The sequence below is a fragment of the Vigna angularis genome, chromosome 1 (genome assembly GCF_016808095.1).
Source record: "Vigna angularis cultivar LongXiaoDou No.4 chromosome 1, ASM1680809v1, whole genome shotgun sequence".
Taxonomy (NCBI): Eukaryota; Viridiplantae; Streptophyta; class Magnoliopsida; order Fabales; family Fabaceae; genus Vigna; species Vigna angularis.
In genome coordinates, this window is record NC_068970.1 from 65,177,629 (window position 1) to 65,202,366 (window position 24,738).

The 24,738-nt window shown below is 38.8% G+C and overlaps 3 protein-coding genes across 4 annotated transcripts; 2 read left to right on the top strand and 1 right to left on the bottom strand.

Moving 5' to 3' along the window:
• Window positions 1–6,276: 6,276 nt before the first annotated feature.
• Window positions 6,277–9,383, bottom strand: LOC108334285 (probable inactive receptor kinase At1g48480). The gene is made up of 2 exons (XM_017570044.2): window positions 7,847–9,383; window positions 6,277–7,282 (listed from the first exon to the last, which is right to left on the bottom strand). The coding sequence occupies exons 1-2, from the start codon at window positions 9,183–9,185 to the stop codon at window positions 6,663–6,665; spliced, it is 1,959 nt and encodes a 652-aa protein (XP_017425533.2). The 5' UTR covers window positions 9,186–9,383; the 3' UTR covers window positions 6,277–6,662.
• A 3,758-nt stretch (window positions 9,384–13,141) lies between these two features.
• On the top strand, window positions 13,142–17,092 carry LOC108334082 (NF-X1-type zinc finger protein NFXL1). The gene is made up of 2 exons (XM_017569711.2): window positions 13,142–13,295; window positions 13,532–17,092. The coding sequence occupies exon 2, from the start codon at window positions 13,562–13,564 to the stop codon at window positions 16,808–16,810; it is 3,249 nt and encodes a 1,082-aa protein (XP_017425200.1). The 5' UTR covers window positions 13,142–13,295; window positions 13,532–13,561; the 3' UTR covers window positions 16,811–17,092.
• A 2,560-nt stretch (window positions 17,093–19,652) lies between these two features.
• On the top strand, window positions 19,653–23,918 carry LOC108333505 (potassium transporter 6). Of its 2 annotated transcripts, none has more exons than XM_052874962.1 (10): window positions 19,653–19,859; window positions 20,122–20,350; window positions 20,424–20,666; window positions 20,802–20,858; window positions 20,941–20,991; window positions 21,293–21,553; window positions 21,684–21,736; window positions 21,824–21,941; window positions 22,025–22,279; window positions 22,676–23,918. In XM_052874962.1, the coding sequence occupies exons 1-10, from the start codon at window positions 19,830–19,832 to the stop codon at window positions 23,761–23,763; spliced, it is 2,385 nt and encodes a 794-aa protein (XP_052730922.1). In that variant the 5' UTR covers window positions 19,653–19,829; the 3' UTR covers window positions 23,764–23,918. The 2 variants fall into 2 exon arrangements, with proteins under 2 accessions (XP_052730922.1, XP_052730926.1); XM_052874966.1 differs by having other exon boundaries at window positions 20,125–20,350.
• Window positions 23,919–24,738: the final 820 nt, after the last annotated feature.

Genomic DNA, 24,738 nt, shown 5'->3' on the forward strand with positions numbered 1-24,738 from the left:
TGGGAGCAGGCGACATAGAGAAAACGGCTTTCCGGACGCACCAGGGCCACTACGAATTCATGGTAATGCCGTTCGGCCTAACCAACGCGCCAGCCACTTTTCAGAGTGCCATGAACCAACTGTTACAACCTTACCTGCGGAAATTCGTACTGGTATTCTTTGATGATATAGTGGTGTATAGCCGCACCTGGGAGGAGCACTTGGAGCATGTAGCAACGGTGCTAAGGGAGCTGGTGGCACATAGATGGGTGGCCAACAGGAAGAAATGCGAGTTCGGCAGAACTCAAATAGGGTATCTGGGCCATCGGATATCAGAGAAGGGGGTAGAGATGGACGAGGACAAGGTGCGGGCAGTACTGGAGTGGGAGAAACCGAAGACGGTAAAGGCTTTGAGGGGTTTTCTGGGGCTAACTGGCTACTACAGGAGGTTCGTACAGGATTATGGGAAGATTGCCCGGCCCTTGACCGACCTCCTCAAGAAAGGACAGTTTGCTTGGACGGAACAAGCAGAGGAAGCCATGCTTAAGTTGAAGAAGGCAATCACGACAGCTCCTGTATTGATTCTGCCGGATTTTAACCAGCCGTTCCACATTGAGTGTGACGCGTCCGGGAGGGGGATTGGAGCAGTACTCATGCAAGGGAAGCAACCCATAGCTTTCTTCAGCAAAGCGCTGTCGGAGGGATCGTTAGGGAAGTCAATCTATGAGAAGGAACTGATGGCACTGGTTTTGGCCATACAACATTGGAGGCCGTACCTATTGGGGCAACGGTTTGTGGTCCACACGGATCAGAGGAGTTTGAAGTATCTCTTGGAACAACGCATCACCACTCAGAATCAGCAGAATTGGCTGGCAAAACTCCTGGGATACGACTTTGAGATCGTGTACAAATCAGGTGTGACCAACAAGGTGGCGGACGCCCTATCACGCAAGGATGAGGATGAGCTGCGGGACGAGAAGGAGTTAACGGTGATGGTTCGACCATATTGGCAAGATTTCAAGGAAATCTTGGAGGAAGTCGAGGCGGATGAGGAGTTACGGAAAGTGATTGATGACTTAAAGAAAGACCCCAACTCCCATCCCTCGTTCACGCTAGAGAACGAGCGTTTGCACTATAAAGGGAGGCTCGTGCTGTCAGCCCGTTCGGCCTGGGTGCCCAAGCTGATAGCCGAATTCCATTCCACACATACAGGAGGCCATTCAGGGGTCTACCGGACATACCGCAAGGTGGCACAATCGCTCTATTGGGTAGGAATGAAGAAAGCAGTGACCGAATTCGTTGCCCATTGTCTAGTCTGTCAACAACATAAATATTTAACCTCATCACCGCAAGGGCTGCTGCAGCCGTTACCCATTCCCAACGCCATCTGGGAGGAGGTAAGTATGGATTTTATTGTCAAACTACCCAAGTCTAGAGGCTATGATGCTGTATTAGTGGTGGTGGACCGACTCAGCAAATACGGACATTTCATACCCCTAAAACACCCTTATTCCGCACGCACTATAGCCGAAATCTTCGTGAAAGAGATTGTCCGATTGCATGGGGTACCACTATCGATCGTAAGTGACCGGGACCCACTGTTCTTAAGTAATTTTTGGAAGGAGTTGTTCAAGCTACAAGGCACTCGACTAAAGATGAGCACAGCCTATCATCCTGAGACGGATGGGCAGACGGAGGTTCTCAACAGGGTCCTGGAAGGGTATCTGAGATGTTTTTGTTCCGAACAGCCCAAGGGCTGGAGCACAGTGATACCATGGGCGGAATACTGGTACAACACCAGCTATCAGGAATCAGCCAAATGCACGCCGTTTGAAACTGTCTATGGAAGGCCGCCACCCTCCCTGCATAGGTTCGTCCCAGGAGAAACCTTAGTGGAGTCCGTCAGTCAGGAATTACAGACGAGAGATGAAGCCCTCCGCCAGTTAAAGTTCCATCTAGCCAGGGCACAGGAATTAATGGTAAGGCAGGCAGACAAGGCGAGACGACCGGCCCAAGTAGGGGTGGGAGATTGGGTCTATCTGAAGATTAGACCTCACCGTCAAACGACGATGTCGTCCATGGTGCAGTCTAAGTTGGCTGCTCGCTATTTTGGTCCCTTCTTGGTCATTCAGTAGGTAGGAGCAGTCGCATTTAAGCTGCAATTACCAGAGACCGCCCGAATACATCCCGTGTTCCATGTGTCACAATTAAAGAAGGCAGTAGGGGATCACCAGGTCGAGCCGGAGTTACCCAGAGATTTGGAGGGGGAGGCACCATCTCCACGACCGGTCAGAGTGCTGGACAAGAGGCAAGTGCACCAGGGAGAGGACGCACGGCAGGAAGTCCTGGTCGAATGGCAGGAGGGAGGTCCTGACGGGGCTACATGGGAAGATGCCCTCACCATCCAAGACCAATATCCTGACTTCAACCTTGAGGACAAGGTTGATCTTCAGGGGGTGGGTAATGTTAGGGCCTGGCGAGTGTATGAGAGAAGGAGATATAGGAGGGAGAAGGGAGAAGACGAACGTGCTAACATGGACGAGCAGAACATGGACGAACGTCCGGAGCGAGGGGCGAGGACGAGCGTCCCAACGATGGGCGAGGACGAACGTCCTAACATGGACGAGCGTCCCAACGAGGGGCAAGGACGAACGTCCTAACAAGGACGAGCGTCCTGAATAAAGACGAGCGTCCGCAGCAGAGAGGAGCGACAGCGTTCGTCTAAATGGCAAGCGGAAGATCAGGCGGGAATTCAAGGGGCGATCAGCAGAGTTAATTAGTAATAAATACTGTGAATAAGGACAGAATGATTCTTTCCAAATAATTACTAATAATTACTAATTATTCCTTACCTTTTCTGGAAGGAGTGATTAATATTATTAATAGAGGGCACCTAGAGGTTAGGGGGTATGTTTTTTATTATTGGAAGTACTGTAAGAGAGGTTATGCTCTCGTGTGACTGAAGGAGACCCTGCTCCCAGTCATTGGTTGTGTTTTGTGATTACCCAAGTTACAGCAATAAAGAGTTTTTATTCATCCAGTATTATACGCTTACTGTTCTATTACGTGTGATAGAGAGAGAGGTTGCATTAGGATAGGGTACGTACTCAGGTACGTAACATGAAGCAAATGCACAAACTATCCTTTGCCTACTTTTTAGCTGTGTTTTACCACTGGACAATTACCTATCTTACAACGCTCTAAAAGCTAGTTGTAGAACCCCTTTGTTCCTTAAAAATGTAACTATTTTCTGTTTGGTATATCATCTTGTATGAACAAAAGCACATAACTAGCAATTATGACTGAATTAATTTGTTCAAATGCAGCAAGAAAAAACTTGGCAGTTTGCAAACAGAAGTATTTATACTGTCATGTCAACAGGTTTGTGCTGTAAATTCATAATTTATGTCCTTGGATACTGCTTTTGAAACGGGAAAAATATGACAATACTGGTATGCAAAATGTGATAGCAAAATTGGAAAGGGTGAAGTTAGTAATTGCTCTGGATTTTTCACGGGCAATATAAAAAAAGATTATAAAAGATAGCTTTATTAATGAATTGATTTGATTGATGAATTATAAAAAACAGTTAAAAAATCCCAATTTTCCATTGAAAAACCAACGGACTTATGAACAAGATCCTTGAGATGGACCAAGCTCCACAATTTTCTAGCACAATCAATTGCTTCACCTGTTACCTATTCCTATTTTTGTCAGAAAATCATTTTTTGTACTCGTGGGATTTCCACTATTTCCATCAAATCATCTTTACACTAACTAAATATATATCCATTGTAATGGTAGTTAATTTTCCAACTAATTAGTTGCTTAAAAACCAAAGTAAATCCAACGATGTTGCTAAACCTGTAGTTGGTGAATGGTCAAGATTCGAATGGCATGTCAAAAGTAATGGTAGCATCAGTGATGAATGTAACCATGGTTTTCTAGAACTGAGAAAGACACGAAGTTGGGACACTTGACAACTTCTGCACGTGTTCAAGGCATGACAGAAACACAGATGTTAGATATCATGGTATGAGGAAGGCTGCATCACTTGCATATTCTAGTGACAACTATTTGTACTGTCCTAGGGCTGTACAACCCTTATAATGTTGGCTTTCTCACGTTCTCTCATTTTCCTGTAATGAAATTTTCATTAAGTACATGTCATTACGGATTGGGTGAAAGATGATTGTGAATAGTTTGAAGTATTTGGCAGACAATACCTGTTGTATATGGATATTTTCAGGGTTATGCATCAAGATAAATGTTATTGTTTGTCACTAATTTGTTAATTTGTTAACATTTTTTGTAATGTTCAATGAAATAACTTTGAGGCAATATTAATTATGTTTTTTCGTCAATATCATAAAAAAGTTGGTACAAGAATTTCAACTAATAACACCATAAAAATGATTTCAATCCGTGTCAGTACAAGTAATTTTGATCAATACTAATTAAAAATAATTTCAATCGATACCATCACGAAAAAGTTTGTCCATTTCACTATAAACTTTTTTAAATAACTTTACAAATAATAACATCGACAAAAATTGAAAAGAATAATAAAAATTCATACTAAGGTAGAAGAAGTCTTCCTACCACTATATCATGAAAATATGCTCCATATCCATCATAGCTGTAAAGAGATTGCATAGAACATGAATCACAGCATGTACTTCCAATAATAATGTATTTTAATTGTAAGTGTTTTCGTTTGTGGCCCTTACAATAATAGTATCCGACAATAAAATAAAATGTTACCAAAATTGTTCCATTTTATTATGTCATTGTCATCGTAAATAAAGATAAATGTTTATTTTATTAATGATAGAAAATACATCGCACTTAAATGTTATCATTTCACCGTCAAATCCCGAATTAAAGAAAAAACAATGACAAGATATTCATGTAAAATATTTATGATGTTTAAAAGATGTAAATATTTTTCTTTGTTTGTTATTAATAAAAAGCAATAATTTTATTTTGATTTAAAGTTTTCGACATTGGACAAATAAATAACACACCAACCACTTAATAGCATTGTCGCTTGTATTTTTCTTATTGGTTTCAAATGCATTTTATCATTTTGTATTTGATCATCAATTGTTTTTTCATTTTGTCTCTTGTAAACAAATTTATTTGTTTTTGTCTCTAATTTTTTTGACACAATTGCAGTAATGAGTAATCCATTAAGTGTTGATGTCACGGATTAAGCACGATGACAAATTTATATTTCGAACTTCTTTGTTTAATGAAAAACCCAAAAAGAGAATGGAGATATACGTAATATACTTTTTCTAGGATTTTTCATCTTCTTTCAATCAGAGGATAATAACACTATTTCTAGCCCATTAACTGATTGCTTTTTCTTTTTTCCTTTAAAGAACACAATAAAAAAAATGCACATAAAAGTTGAACTCAACTATCATTGCCATTAAATCAGCCAACTAATCACTGGCTAATGAAAGAAAGGGACGAAATAGAAACTAAAAATTTCATGTGGAACTAAAATGAAAAAGCAAGATGTAAAAACTATTAGGGATAAAAACACAAGCTTTGACATGCAGTTAAAGTTTTACAGCAGCAGACATAGTATAACGGTCGTGAAGCTTGAACCAAGACGCAGAATAGGACAGAGAGCAATAACCAAGAGACAAAGGCATAGTAATAATAACTTTTGTCTCTCACATCACTTTCTGCTTATTTTGTTTCTAACCTCTTCTAAGGTGTGGTGTAGCCCCTGAAAACACCAGGTGGCCCCACACCCAACAAAATATGCCCATCGCCCATAACAGTACATTTTACAACTATAAACCACAATTCTATTATTTCAAGTTCAGCCCACAATCACTGCCGACCATAAATTGATGCTTAAATTTCAAAATCTAGATTAAGAAAAGATAAGAAGCATTAAAACCACTCATGCTTTTGTTGGAAACATGTCAAAATATTGTTTTGACTGGTTAAACACACCTATGGCATAAACACAACACAGCAAACAATCACATCTTGTTGGATTTCGCAAAAATCGCTTTAGTTTTGACAATTTATATATACATATATATACATCACCTAACAATTTTAATTTTATCCTTTCTGTAGGGATATTCTATAATAGTGTTTTCTTTTCTATGTGATGTGAGCATATCAATAAATCTTAAACCAACTAGCAAATGAAGGATGAATTAATCAAAGTTGGTTTGGTGGCATAAATCGGCCATCCTTACCAAGGTGGCGATCACGTTCACAACCAACTTTTTTGGCAATAATAAAAGCGGTGATACACGCCAGACGGGACATCGCAACCAACCATCCAAGGACAGCTGCTATAACATCTCTATTACAAGTTTTCAACGGACACAAGGATTCAACAAAAGTAAAAGCCATGTTTAAAGCAAAAGTAATAATTACAATCAACCAGAATCCAACAGCAATAACTAATGGAACAGATATCCACTCCCCCCCCAATGTATTAATTGAGAAGAAAAAGGAGGAGACGGCACAATGGGGATTGGAGGAAAAAAAAAAGAAGGAAGAAATTCGAAAGTTTGGTGCCAAAGAAATTTGGGGCCCAAGCTACAGAATACAACCAACATACGCACAGGATTTAGCAGGTAAAATATGGGCTCCGACTCTGACAAAGCAAAGTCGAGAGGAAACTTGGGCAGAAGATACATCTTCTACAATTCCATATCATTGACGGGATCATGTTGGATTTGATCCTGGTCCTCTTTAAGACTAGACCTTCGCAACTCTTCTATGCTCCTTACCACTTCAGACATTGAAGGGCGCTTGTCTGGGTATTGTGCTGCACAATCAACTGCAAGTTGCAACAACTGAACCATCTCCTCTTCCACATTCTGATACCTAAGGAGCTCAAGATCAAAGACCTCAGAAGTCCACTCTTCTCTAACCACAGATTGAACCCATCTGGGAAGGTCTACTCCTTCCTCATTCAGGAGAGCATGGGTAGGTGCCTTCCCAGTCAGAAGTTCCAAGAGTAACACACCAAAACTGTACACGTCTGCCTTCTGAGACACCCTGCGAGGATCAGTCACCTCAGGTGCACGGTAGCCGGCGACCCGGTTGGGGGTAGAGGAGGGGCCAACGAGGTGTGCAAGGCCAAAGTCAGACACTCTGGCATCATATGACTTGGTTAACAAGATGTTGGATGACTTTATATTCCCATGAGAAACATTAGGCCCTCGTGAATGCAGGTACTCAATGCCACGGGCAGCTCCAAGCGCAATGCCTGATCTCACTTCCCAATTCAGTGGCGTCCTACCCGCCCCTTTGTTTCCTGTAATCAAATAAAGATCAGAAACACCACCCATGGTACCGTACCACAGTAGGTACACTAATGAGTAATGAATGAGCCTTGGCCTCAGGTCGTATTTCATACAGTTCCAATGAGCCTATGGGATTTGGAAGCCGTTGAAATAAACAGTGAAAATTTTCAACTTGAAAAAGAAATTAAAAAAGTACTTAGAACACAAATCAGTATCTGCTTAAAGCCTAGTCTAGTAATAGCAGGAGAAGGAGAGGCAATTCAGATAAACAACCATTCACGTGATCCATTGGGACCTAAAAGATATAGTGCGAAATCACATCTTCAATAACCCCATCAATATACATAAAATAGGGAATGTAAAATGCATTTAAGATTCTAATTCCTAAAGCATGTCACCGCAGATGCAGAGAAATGAAAAATCACTAACGTAGCCCATGCCATGATGCATTGCCCAAAAAAGAAACTCAATTACAGTCAGTAATGATTGACCAAGAACTGGAAAAGGGCGAAATTGAGTGAAAAGCAAGCCCAGAAAATACTGAAAAGAGAGAAGGAATGGAAAAGCTGACTAACCATGTAAAAGTGCAGACAAGCTTCCCATGGGCATGTAATCATACACAAGGAGCTTCTCATCCCTACTGAAATAGAAAGCTCTGAGAGGAACCAAACTCTCATGATCCATTGCTCCCACCGCTTCAATCTTCTCCTTAAACTCCTTCTCAGAAATCGTGACATCCTTCAACCTCTTCACCGCCACCACCGGCCCTGCCTCAAGCACCGCCTTATACGCCGTCCCGAAAGTCCCTTTCCCCAAAACCTCCGCCGAAGCCCTGAGCAAATCCTCCAAATCGAACGCCCTAGCCGCATTCCCGAAAAACACCAACTTCTTCGCTGCCCCACCACCGTTCACTTCCGCCTTGTTCCCCGCCGAAACCGCAGTGACAGCCGCCACAGAATTTCCGTTGGCATGACCACCGTTCTCGACATCCGGAATCCCCTTCTCCGCAAGAACCGGAGCATCGGCCTCAGGATGTTTGACAGTAGCAATGTCGACCGCGCTGGTCTTCTTGGCAGTTTTGCTCCGGCACAGAAAAATGAAGAGGAAGACGAGCAGCAGAAGAAACACGACCGATCCGACAACAATCCCCGCAATGGCGCCGGCAGATAACTTGTGGGAGGTGTGGCTGTTTGGCTTGGAGTTGTTGTCGACGGAGATAGGATCGGCGATATCTCCGGGGCAGAGAGAGAGTGGGCGGCCACAGAGGGAGTTGCCAAGAAAGGAATCCTGAGGGAATGTCCGAAGGTTGAGGGGGACAGAGCCGTTGAGGAGGTTGTTGGAGACGTTGAACTGATCCAGGCTCAGTTTGCTCAAGTTGGGGATTGGGCCAGAGAGCTGGTTGTTTTCCACAAACAGAGTCTTCAACCGGGTCAGGCTGTTGAAGCCGGTCGGAAATGGGCCTGAGAAGTTGTTGAAGCCCATGTTCAAGCGAACCAAGTCGGGTAACTCGAACAAGAACGACGGGATAGCACCGCTCAGCAGGTTCCGCTGAATGTACAGGTTCCGAAGGTTCACGCACTTCGCCAGATCTGAAGGCAGGGAACCCCGCAGCGCGTTGAAGCGGAGACTGAGGGTGCGCAACTGTGTCAGATTGCCGAATATTCCGACAGGGATTTGGCCGGAGAGAGCGACGCCGGGAAGGTGGAGCTCGACGACGTGGTCGCGCTCGCATTGGACACCGGCCCAGGTGCAGGGGCTGTCCCTGGTGGCGTTCCAGAAGAGGGTTCTGCCGCCGACCGCAGAGCGGAGAGCGAGCAATGCGGCTCGCTCGGCGGCCAGATCTGCATCTGCTGCTGCGAGCATGAGCGCCAGTGTGGCCGCCACAACCACGAGAGTGTGCTTGTGAGGCAGCATTGGTGAGTGGAGGCAACCTCAGCAGCAGGAGGAGGCGGCTATGGTCTGTTTGGATTTTGGATATAATTAGGAACGTATGAGATGGGAGAGGGAGCAGTGAGAGAGTGACCAGCCAAACAGACCCAGAAGCATAAGCACAGAAGATGCAGAAGAAGTTGGACTCTGCACTTTCCAAATAATATCTCTTTTTTAAATTAAAAGTCTTGGAATTAATATAATACTCCTCTGAGTTGGATTTCGATGCTCCTTAGCACATAACATAACCCTACCTCCCTTCCTCCCCGTATCTTTTTCGTATATCTACGTATTTACTCACTCTTCAATAAATACACTATTAATTTTATTTATACGACTAATTATTAGTTTTGTCACCACTAACTAAATCAATTAAGTCCAAAACTTAAAAATATTACAAATTCGTTAAGTATTTTAATGATACTGTTCTCTAAATAAAATTTTTATCTCAGTGGTGTTATGAAGAAAAATACAAGTTTAAAGTAATGGTATTTAAATTTGTGTAGTGGTGTTAATTAAAATATATTTAGTATAATGGTGATGGTCTAACTAAGGAAATAAAATATTTGAAAAGGAATTGAGTAAATCTGTGATACTCGGTTTGGTTAAGCGGTGGATTTATTAAAAGGAATGATGTCATACCACCACAGCACCCAACAACCAGATTCCCATTTCCTGGATACAAAATGTACGAGAAATAAAGTGAATAATTCAACGCATCTTTGGTAAGTGTTATGTTTCTTAGATAACTTATTTTTCTTTTTTTCAATTGAATTGGAAAAGTTTGTAAGGTGTTGTTGGCTCAAAATCAAATAATTGATTAAAATAGCGGTTGGAGCTTCGCGTCGCTTATTGTAACAAGCGTGTTTGATTATGAGTTAAGAAACCTATTTAACACGGTTTTTCACCTCTTCATACTTACCTACATCATGTACACAACTCCAACACCTACTAAAACAAACACTTATATGTATAAGTTGTTTCTATTCACTTTTTCAAAATCTAATTATTAATGTTTGAAAAACAATTCTCGTTATTCTCATTTTTAACAAGTTTATTCAGGAAATATCAACAAAAAGTAATTGATGAGAGAGTTGAATAAATTTAAAAGTCTATGGAGGGAATGGGTTATTTATTGAGAGTTGTTTTCATGGTGTACTTGCTAATGGTAATATTTGTTCTTGTTTTTTCACCACTTTTGTCTTCTTCTACCTCTCTGCTATCTTAATTCCACTGAAAAGAGAAATTCAACTCACTTTTGGATACGATAAATTATTATACTTTCATACAAATTTTAAGTGTGTAGAGAAGAACATACGCATGCAGGAAGAGCATCAAAAGTTAGCTGTTGCTAGGGCTATTCGGTTGGAAAAGCAAAGCCTGTCTCAGTGTCATGTCTGCTTTTCTACTCCCCACGCCACGCGACAAAGACACCATTCTTAATTTCTTCTAAAACTTTCTCTTATTAACAAAGCATTCTGATTAACTGAGTATGGTGGTTCATCTTTTCCTATTACTGTCTTCTTAATCACTCCATCCAAGTGTGGTAATTTATTAGTTAATACTTGTAACATACGTGAACTGCAAAATCAGTGAACTAATTAACATTGATTTGCAAGTTAATTACAAGCTTATTAAGTGTCGGCTGTGGCGTAATTAGCATGGAGTTGGATAGGACAGAGATGGGATAATTAGGGCCCATTGATCGGAAACGGTAACTGTAAGCCTTGTTTGGCTTGTCATGTCCTTTTTCCAAAATTTGACTTCTCCATTAGTAACCAAACGTTTTTATCAACCATGTTTCAACAATAACATCACTCCTACCAAATCACCATGTAAATGAACTTCATTCGATTAGACACCATCAAGTACAATCTATTATTTTACACATTCAAATCCAACATGGAAGAAAACAATTTAATTAATTTTGTTCTTTTATTTTTGTTAATAACCCAGAAAGTAGAAAACTTTTAGGGGGGTAATAATTAAAATTACAATTAAAATTACTTGCAATGCACATAGGATTCTTGAACAGCAGTTAACTTTTTTGGCTTCTGAAAACAGTGCAATGACATTTGATTAATGGAAAATCGGTGAAATTTCTGTGGGCCACATATTCATCTTTTCAAAACCTTCATTGCATTTTAAACTAAGATGCCAGCCTCTACATTTTGAGATTTTTCTTATTATAAGAGAGAAATTAATAAAATAGTAAACAAAAAACTGCAACTTGTGCTTAAAAAATGACAATTGGTGATGGCTCCTAATCATTGCATCACATGACAAAGACTTTTGTAACTCTGTTGCATGTTCTCAATCGTTTTCACCAATTTTTCACCAATTTACTGCTTTATTTTGTTTTCACTTACTGCTTTTGGTTTATCAGTAAAATTGTGGTCCTATTTTTGAAGAATGAAAAGCATTGCAACCAAGTTTAGCAGATTGCATGTTGGAAAGAGAGTACCAATTATTGGGTCATTTCATTGTTCGTGTTGCCTTTCTAGCTGGATAACATGTAAAATCTTTGAGTTGCCCTCAAATGCTTATGCAGATTTGGCCAATCCCAAAAATCAAAACCAGCTTCACACGCATCCTAACAACTGATATTAATCTAAAACTAGTCTTTGCAGATTGAATACAGAACTCAAATGTATAAAGATTCTCCAAACATGCATTACCAGCTTGTATAAAGATTCTCCAACCTTAACTTTGGATGCTACAATCAGCAAGACATTTATATTTGGGAACATAAAGAAGGCATATATGTTTGGTCACAATAAAGTTTAGGAAATCAAAGTGTACAAAAAACAGCTTTTGCTGACACAGATAAACAAGCACAGCGAATTACTGAAAAAAAAAAGACTCAAATATGAAAGGGTTTTATTTTATGTCAAACTCTTTGTTCGATAAAAAGAATAATTAAAGTTACTTTTTTTTTTCTGCTAAAGAAGAATTTATCGAAAGAGCCGAAGCAGACCATCGTTCCTTACTTTAGTTGTGATGAGGTTTGAGTGGATGAAACAGATATACAGGTGTGATTATAATTCGCAGTATAATCTATCTCTTTTATCTTTTACATTTTTTTCTTACTTTTGCTGAAGGATAATCATGAATTCTGTGTACAGATATGATTATTCTTTGAACTTTAGTAAAAGCAAATCTTAGAAAACTATTTCCATACACACGTATTTCCCTCTTCCATTGAACAACGAGAAAGAAACTACGCATGAAAGATCTTTCTGAGGTGTTTCATCCTATTGACATTTTAAATATTGACTTTTTAGGATACCAAAATTTATTCAAAACAATTGCCTTTTCTTTAACATATGTTTTTGTTATACCAATATAAGGGTAAGTCTATAATTTCACGATCCCATGAGATCCAAGTTGAAATTATGGGGGTGTAGAAAGAGATGTCCATCTTCGCTCAAAACCTGAAAAGGAGCTCGAAAATTGAAATGACGGGTGTACACTGTAAAAGTCCAAGTTTCCATAATTGGATCATCAATCGTTGACTTTTCTTTCCTCACGTTTTATTTTGACTCATTTCTGGACCAAACCTTACACATTGAAACAATCATTCACTAACCTTATTCTTAGTCGCCAAGGAAAAAAATAAGGTATTGATGGCGAATACAATTACACAAAGATAAATAAATAAATAAATAAATGAGAAATAAACAATTCATTTTTTTTCTTTTCAAAATCTGAAAATAACTATATTTTATATATTATTGTTTACGTTGTCCTACATTTAAATTAATTTGTGATATGAAATCTTGAATTACAGTGACACTTGAACATATAATAAAAATAAAATTGATAGTATAAGTAATAATAAAAAAGTGTTAAAAGAATTATGGAAGGAATATTTAATATTAGCGGTGTTAAAATAAATAAAAAAGAAATAAAAGGGAGAGGAGAGTGAGATAAGGACCAGCGCGTTTTGCTTGAGGTGCAAGGATTTTGCAGCAGGAAGAAGCCTATATAAACGCTTCTCCTTTGACCTATTTTTATTTTTATTATTATTCTCCAAACAACACAACGCAACTTCAACACCTTTGGCTTTCAGCACCCGAAACCCAACCCAACCAGGTTTCACTTTCTCTCAATACTCTTATTTATTTATTCTTTAACTTCTTTTACATCCCTCGCACTTCTTTTCATTTCCAGACTTTACTTCTGACTTAGACATGTTAATTCATGGTTGATATTCGTATGCCTCTCTTTTACTTTTAGGGTTCGTATTATTAGGGTTTTTCATTTTTCATCAACATTTTTCTTCTCAATTTCAATCCACCTTTCTCATGAACTCAATTTCCACGTGTCAGTTGGAGAGCTATCGATTAGAGTCACGCAGGATGAGCTCGCAAGAGCGAAGCCAGCGGTCTAGGGTTCCTCGTCAGGAATGGATTCGTCGAGGATCTACCGATCAGAGTCAGAATCAGAATCAAAATGGTGCCGCCACTGCCGCCGCCACCGCTGCTGGTTCATCCAATACAACAAATCGCCATAGGAGGAGCGGTCCTATTCCTAGTCCCAATCCCAATCCCAATCCTAATCCCAATCCCAATCCCAATCCGAAGAATAATGTGCAGAAGAGATTCAATTCGAGGGACTCTAATTTGCCCCAGCTGTTGCAAGAGATTCAGGAGAAGCTCGTGAAAGGTGCGGTCGAATGCATGATTTGCTGTGACATGGTGCGGAGGTCTGCGCCAATTTGGTCTTGCTCCAGTTGCTTCTCCATCTTTCACCTTAATTGTATAAAGAAGTGGGCGCGTGCACCCACTTCTGTGGATGTGTCTGTGGACAAGAATCAGCGGTTTAATTGGCGGTGCCCTGGTTGTCAATCTGTGCAGCTCACATCGTCCAAGGAGATTCGGTATGTTTGCTTCTGTGGGAAGAGGCCTGACCCCCCTTCTGACTTGTATCTCTTGCCACATTCCTGTGGAGAACCATGTGCCAAACCCCTTGAAAGGGAGCTTGGGGGGGATAAGGAGGTTCTTTGTCCTCATGTTTGTGTCTTGCAATGCCATCCCGGTCCTTGCCCTCCTTGCAAAGCATTTGCACCTCCACGTTTGTGTCCTTGTGGGAAGAAAAATGTTACCACCCGTTGTTCTGACCGCCAGTCTGTTCTTACCTGTGGCCAGCGCTGTGAAAAGCTTCTTGAATGTGGGCGGCATCGGTGTGAACAAATCTGTCATCTGGGACCTTGTGATCCTTGTGAGATTCCTGTCAATGCCTCTTGCTTTTGCAGTAAAAGGACGGAGCTCATTCTTTGTGGGGAAATGGCTCTGAAAGGTGAAATCAAAACCGAAGGTGGAGTTTTCTCTTGCGGTTCAACCTGTGGAAAGAAACTTGGTTGCGGTAATCATATTTGTATCGAGACGTGTCATCCCGGCAGCTGTGGGGAGTGTGGATTGTTACCATCCCATATTAAGACATGCTGTTGTGGGAAAACTAGATTGAAGCAGGAACGACAGAGTTGTTTAGACCCTATACCTACCTGTTCACAAGTATGTGGGAAGACCCTTCCTTGCGGGATTCATCATTGTGAAGAGGCATGCCACGCTGGGGATTGTTCTCCTTGTTTGGTTCTAGTCTCTCAGAAGTGTCGATGTGGCTCTACTTCCCGAACTGTGGAGTGCTGTAAGACAAAAGTGGACGCTGTGAAATTTACTTGTGAAAAGCCTTGTGGGCAGAAAAGGAATTGTGGAAGGCATAGATGCAGTGAACGGTGTTGTCCACTTTCTAATCCAAATAATGTTCAAATTGCGGATTGGGATCCACACTTCTGTTCATTACCATGTGGAAAGAAGCTAAGGTGTGGGCAGCATGCATGTGAATCCCTATGCCACAGTGGTCATTGTCCACCTTGTCTTGAAACTATATTTACTGATTTGACATGTGCTTGTGGCAAGACTTCAATCCCTCCTCCATTGCCTTGTGGCACACCTCCTCCCTCGTGTCAGCTTCCATGTTCTGTTCCTCAGCCTTGTTCACATCCAGCGTCTCACAGCTGCCATTTTGGGGATTGCCCTCCTTGTTCAGTGCCTGTAGCAAAAGAATGTATTGGTGGGCATGTAATTCTTCGGAACATACCCTGTGGTTCAAAGGATATTAGATGCAATAAACTATGTGGGAAGACCAGACAGTGCGGTTTACATGCATGTGGTAGAACATGTCACCTCCCACCTTGTGATAATCCATCTACAGTGCCGGGTACCCGTGCCTCTTGTGGGCAAACATGTGGTGCTCCAAGAAGGGACTGCCGCCATACATGTACAGCTCCTTGTCACCCTTCAACTCCATGTCCAGACACGAGATGCGAATTCCCTGTCACAATTACATGTTCTTGTGGCCGAATGACAGCGAATGTTCCTTGTGATGCTGGTGGAAGCTCTGCTAATTATAATGCCGATGCTGTACACGAAGCTTCCATTATCCAAAAGTTGCCTGTGTTGCTTCAACCTGTTGCTGCAAATGGCAAGAAAATTCCTCTTGGACAAAGAAAACTGATGTGTAATGATGACTGTGCTAAGTTAGAACGTAAACGGGTACTTGCAGATGCCTTTGAGATAACCGCTCCAAATCTGGATTCTCTCCATTTTGGTGACAATCCTGGTACTTCTGAATTGCTTTCTGACATGTTGAGACGTGATCCTAAATGGGTTTTATCAGTTGAGGAGAGATGCAAGGTTTTGGTTCTTGGCAAGAACAGGGGAAATACACAAGGTCAAAAAATCCATATTTTCTCTCCTATGATAAAGGACAAAAGAGATGCAGTGAGGGTCATTGCTGAAAGATGGAAGCTTGCGGTGTATGTAGCTGGTCGTGAGCCAAAGCGTTTTGTAGTTGTTCATGTTACCCCAAAATCAAGAGCTCCTGCTCGTGTGCTAGGGGTTAAGGGAACTACAACTGTAAATGCACCCCTTCCTCCTGCATTCGATCCTTTAGTAGATATGGATCCTCGGCTTGTTGTCTCTTTTCTAGACTTACCAAGGGAGGCAGATATCAGTGCACTGGTGCTGAGATTTGGTGGTGAGTGTGAACTTGTTTGGTTAAATGACAAAAATGCACTGGCTGTTTTTAATGATCCAGCCCGAGCTGCAACTGCAATGAGGAGGTTGGATCATGGTACTGTTTATCAGGGAGCCGTGGTAGTGATTGTTCCGAATGTTGGGGCATCAGCAGCATCTTCAGCCACCAATGCTTGGGGAGGATCTGGGACAATGAAAGGAGGAGGATCACTGGCAGCATTGAAGGGGGGTAATCCGTGGAAAAAAGATGTTCAAGAGACAGGTTGGAAAGATTCTTGGGGTGATGAGGAGTGGGCTACTGGTTCTGCTAATGTGCATTTGCCTATTCAGAAGAAAGATTCCCTCATATCTACTTCAGTAAACCCTTGGAGTGTCTTAAATCAAGAATCTTCTTCAAGTTCATCTGCTGCAGCTGTTAAAGCTGATGTTTCCAAGGAACACTCAGACAGTAGTGCTGTCACAAACTTGGAGCCTCATGATGGCGGTTCAAATCTAGGACAGCATGCAGGAAACTTGGATACTTTAGAAGATTCTGAGGTAGTAGATGATTGGGAGAAGGCTTGTGAATAGTGAAGAGAAGACAAGGAGTAAACCATTTTTTTTAGTCTCAATTTTACATTTTTTTTGAGAAGGAGGCTGATATTGTATCTCCTAGTCTCTTATTTTTGTTTGGCATGAGGTGGACATCACCGTACTTTTTGGGTTAATATTTTAATTTTCATAGTGGAAAAAAATGGAGTGGTGATGTATCAAGCGATTGAAAAAAGAAACTTTGGTTTGATGCCATGGATAGGGTGTAGTTCTTTTGCTGATCGGAAATTATTAATTCCATAGTAGCACATTCTCGTCTCATATTTTTTTAGTAGTTGAGACCCTTCCTCTCACCAGCACAGTTATTAAGTTTTCAAATTTCAAATATTGTTTGCCACACTAATTTTAACTTTATTAATCTATATTTCAATTTGGTCTCTTTTTCTACTATCATCAATGTTTTTATGGTTAGTGAGTTTTATTTCTTACTTTATTTGAATTGTTGCATCTGTCCGTCTTTGACATCCAAATTTCAAGTGTGACATCATTACATTTTGTCTTGGTTTTGGGTAACTCATGATGCTGGATGGTTTTTATTATTTTAGGTATGACCCGAGTTCTAAATTCAAGACTAGCTAGATGGTTCCATTTACCATTTTAAGCTTAATTACTGATTTTAACTACCTATTAATAATGGTGAATATTGTAGGTGGATTTGGTTGAATCCACTTTGAAGTTGTGAAGTTCATTTAATAAGCAATACTCTGAATTTGAAGTTTGATGCCCTTTCTTTTTCAATTTTGTAACATTGGTTACGTTTTACATTCTTCTTCTTTCGAACCCAACAGAAGTAAGTAACATTGCCAACAGTTGCATTATTACATTTTTATTTCTGTTTGTATGAATAGTTTGTGTTTTCTTGACTTCTTCGTCCAATATAGTTTTAGCTTCTTGTAACTTTCTACTTGATTCTTCTTTATGTCCATTGTAACCAACCAACCATATATAAAGTTAATTCCTAGCGTGTTTGGTCAATTTCAAAGTTAGCGCAAAATATATCATTTAAATTTATATAAAAATCTCAATTAATCACGAGAGGCAACAATTAGACGTTGACATCTAGTAACGAGTAAGATTGGTTAATAATTTTAGGGATAAATACAGGCGAAATGATTATTTTTCTTATAAATGAAGGAGACGATTGCGATTTTGTTGAAGAGAATTCAAATTCAATGTTCAAATTCCAACAAGAAGGAAACCTTTGGTTTGATTTCATTCTGTGAATGTTTTTGTTTTAAAATGATGACGTTATATTTTAGTTGTCAAGTTTTCAAATAAAAGCAATTTAAACGAGTCAAGTAAATCTCAAAGTGATACTGCAAGATCACGTGTAGTAACTTTCCATTCAGGTACTTCAACAAATAATAATAATAATCGTAAATTAAATTTAAAGTTCATTATAAATTTGAGTATTTTTAATTGAATTACTATTAAAAAATTAAAAAAGTTATTATTTTAAATTATTTTATTATAATTAATAATTAAAATTTAATTTGTAAATTGTAAGTATTAATATTATAATTACATCATTGAAATTGTTGTCAGTTTAGTTGATTAAGCAGATAGATAAAGTGAGTTGATGAATTGAAAATTCAAATAAACGCGACCTACTTTGTCACTTATACAAAATATAATAATTATACTATGCATTTAATAGAAAAATTAAATAAAAAATATTGAATTGAAAATATAATATTTTAAAAACACAATAAAAGAAAAATATTAATGGAGACAAAATTAATAATAGTAAAATTTATAAACAATTAAAATGTTAATCCATAATAATAATAACAATAGTAATAATAAAAGTATATATTATCAATATTTGACTGAATCTTCAATAAATTCGAAAAGAATCGTTTCATAAAATTTTTAAAAGAGAAAAATAGAAAGAAATAGACGAAGTAATAGCATGGTTAGGGACTGTGTTCATGCTCGATCTCTCCTTAATAACTTTTAATAAGTTTGGAAAGACTTCAAAATCATATTCAAGGTCAATTAATCAGTTCTTTTTTTTTTTGTTTCACATTTACATTCTTAAAATGTGACAAGAACTTCCCCAATAAAAAAATAACTAAGAAACAAAGTGGAAGTGCAGCACATAGTTTTGTGTGACAGTTTCCGTTGAAGATTTCATACAATTCAGCATTTTGGCTTTGCAAATATTGGAGACAAATGGAAGCAGCACATGTCCATTGATTGTTTGTATTTTCTGTCGCATCCACATGCTTTCATCTTTCAACCATTCAACAAATGGAAACAGAAGACAGAAAAATTATAAAAAAAGAAGAAAGAAAGAAGGAACAGGAATAAGTTCTGTATCCTTACAGTAAGGGAAACCATGTGATATGATCATATGATTCCTGATAGGTCAATAAAAAAAAGGAATGGATTTCATTTCACATAATTCAAGGATTTGCTTAACATCAATCACGGCTGATTAAACCAGAGGATTTGACTCTAAATATAATAATATATTACATGTACTAAACAGACAGTGTAAAACTATGCAAAAGTGTTGCTGTGAGTATTATTTGACTCCTAATTGAAGTGCTGTTGCGTGCTGAATTTGACTCATCCATTAGTTTATTGAATGCATGGACCAAAACTAGAACTTACAGATGGCTGTGTGTGAATGATACAATTGGGGTGTCCATGTCACCCCGGCATTCCCTCTCTGCTATCTGTAATAAAATAGTAAAATAATGCAGAGATGAAAAGAGTGATAGTGAAGATCATCACGAGATCAACAATAATAAGCCGTCTAAAAGAATTTGTAGTGAAGATCACTATGTTAGATCATTTTCCTCTGCTGTTTAAGACACTGTAATGTAGGGTCCATAATGACCATCATCATCCTAGTCTCCTCCGTCTGTCTCCTTTCAACCATTGCCTAAATACCTCTCTCTGTTCAATCATTCATTCCTTCATTCATATACATTTCTGTCACTTTCTTTCTTCTCATAACTTACTTACCTCATATTTTGCCTCCCTACTAATGGATTCTCATCTCTTTGATCAAGATAAGGTGAAATTCATTGCCTAAATTGCACAAACATTCTTGCATGTCAACACTGTGAATCAATCATAATTCTTTGCTTACATTTGTGTCAACCAAATTCAGTTTCACTCACATATTCTATTCAGTGTCTTCATGCATTAAGAACTTTACTGCTTCATATATACAATTGAATCTTTGTTGTAGGGATGTTGAAAGGATCTAGTATGTACCTTTTTTTTTTCCTTTATCCTTGAATCATAACTTTTAACTCCATATATTTATTATTCAGAAGAAAACATGGAAGCAAACAATTCTGCTATCGTTTCAAATTGTGGGAATAGTTTATGGTCAACTGAGCACGGCACCTTTATATGTATTTGGGACAATGCGAGAGAGCGATCTTGCAGCAGATCAGGAAGTTGTTTATGAACTCTTCTCCTTTATTTTCTGGACGCTCACCATAATTTCCTTGCTGAAGTATGCCTCCATAGTGTTGAAAGCTGATGATGAAGGACAGGGTAACTTTCTGATCTGCAGTGACTGTAACATATTTATCTTTCAAGATTGAATGTTGGTAGAAATTTTTTGTAGGTGGCACTGTTGCTTTGTACTCACTGCTGTGTAGAAATGCAAAAGTTGGTCTACTCCCATGTGACACAAGTGCAAACGAGGTTATGCTTTACGAGGAGAAAAGTTCTCCCAAGATCAAAGCCGATTCAAGAGCACGAAGGGCCATTGAGAAACACAAGATCTGTCACTATTTAATATTGTTCTTAGCTCTCTTCGGTTCCTGCATGACTATTGGGGACGCAGTGCTCACTCCAGCCCTTTCAGGTATAATAAAATACAATTACCACTTTAGTAATATATTTTAATTTTGGTGGAAGTAATTAATTGCTGGTTGCATGTGCAAGATTTGGTAATTACTTTTCACTGTATATACTAATATTATGGCTGTTTGTTTACCAGTGTACTCAGCTTCAGCAGGAGTTCAGAGATCCTTGACAGACATATTGAAAGACATATGTAAGGCCTTGTAACTGATGCTAAAGGCCTTATCTTTAATTGCTACAACGTGTTTTTTGATTACCCTTTTATCTATAACCAGTTGGCTCGTCAGAACATACTAAGGAGTCCGTGTCAAAGGCTCTAAAAGCATGTAAGTTTGAACATATGCTGCACACTTTGCTTTTTCAAAATTTCCCTTTATAAAGCCTCAATTGATTAATTCTATTCTTGAAGAAACATTACTAACAAACATTGAATTTGCATCTACTTGTGATATCTGTAACAGACTTTGATTTGCTAAGTAACTTAGTTCATATATTTGATGGGTTTTTATCTGTTTGGTGCATTTTACTCGCCAGTTTAAGTTGTGATTGAGTATTTATTAGAAAAGTGAGGCCTATGTATCTCCTGTAACTATGTTGTTCACTTTGTGCTTCATTTACTTTATTCAGATGTACCTGTTCCCTCTGCGTGTGTTATATTGGTTGGCCTGTTCATGCTGCAGCATTGCGGTACACGTAAAATTGGGATCATGTTTGCACCAATAATTGCTGCTTGGCTGCTGTTTGTTGCTGCGGTGGGAACGTATAACATTTTCCACTGGGATGTAAAAATCATCTATAAAATATCCCCATTCTACATATACAGATTCATCACAAAAATTGACATCCACAGATGGAGATTGTTAGGGAGCGTCATTTTATGCGTAGCAGGTGGCCCTTTTTATTTTATTTTTCCAGAACTGTGCAAATGTTAACAAGTTATCAGTGTTTATAATTCTGAGATATTTTTCTTGTTAGAATTTCAATTATTGCTTTGACAAGATACTGCATTGTTTTGCAGGATCGGAGGCAATGTTTGCAGGCCTAGGCCATTTCTCCAAGAAATCAATTAAGGTAAAATACGTAGCATCTTTTGTAATGGACATATATTAATTGTACACTGAAAAATGTTACTAACTTGTGCATCGTGTGTGGTTGTAGATTACATTTATATGCTTCATCTATCCGCTTCTTGTGTTATGCTATGCGGGTCAGGCTGCATACATTTCCAAAAATTTAACTTCTTCTGATTTTAATCATCTTAGCCAATCCATGCCAGGTAAGTTATTGGAGTATCTCTATATGGATGAGATTTTCCTTTCTGCAATTTCACTTTACTGAAGTGATGGTTGGTGATTCCAGGTCAGTGCAAACACTTGTACATAGTGTTATCCCTACTCTCTTCAGCCGTGGGAAGCCAAGCTACCATAACAGCGTGTTTCTCCATCATTAACCAGTGTCTCGCATTGAATTGCTTTCCCAGAGTAAAAGTTATTCACACATCAAAATCTATAAACGGGCAGATTTACATCCCCGATGTCAACTGGCTATTGATGATTTTCAGCCTCACTGTAACTATTGGTTTCAGAGACATTGTGAAAATTGGCAATGCAACAGGTATGCCGTTGTTGTCTGTTGTTGATTACACACTAATACTTAAAGGCAGTGGCTAACAGAGAAGAAAACAGAGAGCAGGCAGAACTTAAAGAAATAAATTGTTATTGAGAAAGCTAACTTGAGTATGTTTACAATTTGATTTAAATACATTCAGAAATAACAGACTAACACATCATGTTTCTTGAATCTAGCCACTACACTGATAGCTTAGGTGAAACGTAGGATAGAGATAATCCAGTAATGGCCAATGAAACAGAATCTGAAAGCTTGCTAAAAATATGCAACATCCAAATGCACGTTCTCAATAGTTGGACTGATTAGATATATGAGTGCCCGAAGTTCTTTCTATACTATTCAGTTAAAATATTCATGACATAAGCTCACGATTTGTGACAGCATTGGCTATTATAAGTGGAATGCTTGTGACGACGAGTCTGATGTCACTGATCATTGCTTTGTATTGGGAGAAGGACATGATGGTGTCTGTGTACTTTCTTGTATGTTTTGGGTTCATAGAGGCTGCATATCTTTCGGCATGTCTGCTACAGTTCCACAAGGGATCGTGGTATCTGGTTGTCCTATTGGCAGTTTCGATGACAGTGATGCTTTCATGGCACTATGGAAGTATGAAGAAGTACGAGTTTGATTTGCAAAACAAAGTATCAACAGAGTGGCTGATAGATATAAGTCCAGGCCTTGGGATTTCGAGGGTACCCGGAATTGGCTTCATTTACACGGAAATAGTGGAAGGAATCCCAGCTTTCTTTTCACATTTCATCACAAATCTTCCTGCATTCCATCAAGTCTTGATCTTGGTATCATTCAAGTCCGTCCCAGTGCCTTACATAGGAGAAAGTGAGAGGTACCTGATAGGTAGGATCGGGCCAAAGGATTACAAAATATATCGGTGCATTGTGAGAAGTGGATACTGTGATCACATAAGGGACACGGGTGATTTTGAGGAGAAGATTCTTCGTTCAATAGGGGAATTCATATCCATTGAACAGAATGACATTGAGTCGAGGATGAGTTGCCCAGATGAAAGAATGATGCTTGTTGGAGATTCAAGGGATGATGGAAATGGTTTGGTCCCTCTGGAGGATTTACAGTCATCATCATCATCACGCATGGTGCAAAGCCAGGTGAACAACGAATCTCAGATAAGCCCGGTGGCAGAAGAGGCGATGGAGAGTAGCAGTGGTTGTAAGAAGAGAAAAAAGGTTCGGTTCATGTTGCCTCATAATAGTCCTAAAATGCAGGTATCTGTTAGGAATGAGCTTTTGGAGCTGATCGATGCAAGGGAGAGTGGAAGTGCATATTTCTTGGGGCAGTCACATTTAGTTGTGCGTGATGGCTCAAACTTTCTCAAGAGATTCTTAATAATGGTCTATCGTTTCAGTGAAAAAAATTCTCGAGAACCTCCTGTGGCTCTTAAAATCCCTCATGCTGCTCTTGTGGAAGTTGGTGTCGTATGTACTATATAGCTCCAACATGGTAGATTGCAGTATTTCGTAGGATGACACAAAATTTGTGTCATTTCTGTATTTCGTACCAGTAGTAGATTGCAGACTGTGCAAAATGGTGCTACTGGAGTTTTGATTGAAGCGGCATACGATGCCAATGGGATCAGAATTTCGAATTTATGCTCTCATCGTCTTCAAGAATATGTTTATTGAAGTTTTTCTTTATGCCATGTGAATGAATAGTTAACATGTTATTACTCACTCGTGATAAATATTCTAGTTAACAGTGTAATGACATGTTAACAATAATTAACTATAGTAAAAGTTGAAGTCTTTCATAATGATCAGGAATTTCATCATGAATGTTCAAACTACTTACCACTTAATTAGGATAATCATTATTGCCCGAACTCACTTCATAGTTATAGGTAAAATATATTATGAGAATTTTTTTTTTGAATTATCTGTTAATAAATCTTCCCAATGTTTTAAACAGTCTACTACTTTGTAATATTTTACTTTTGTGTTTATATTACGAGAGATTAGTAAAATCAACTTGATCATTAATCTTTAGCAAAGTTAAAAAAAAATGTATATATATCACAACATCTCATACCTAAATATGATTATTTAATTTTGATTAACATCAATTCATTTAAAGGAATTCACGCACATATAATCGTAATATGAACTGGAATTATACTGCTTATTATAGTATGATTTGAGAAAGAATTTCTTTATCATCTTTTTTTATTTCTTAAAACACAATTCATGAGTAGAATGTAAAGTGAAAATATAGTGATGTCCCCTTTTATCTTTTAGTGAGTCCATAGGGGTCAAATTACATTTATATATTTTACTTTTTAAACTTTTGTCACAGTTACTCCCTGCCTACTCTTTGCCTTTATTTTACCAGGCCAAAAAGCCACAGTGTTATTTTTGGAGATTAGAGATATTTTTACTTTGAAAAGAGTTATACAGAATAAGACTGAAAAG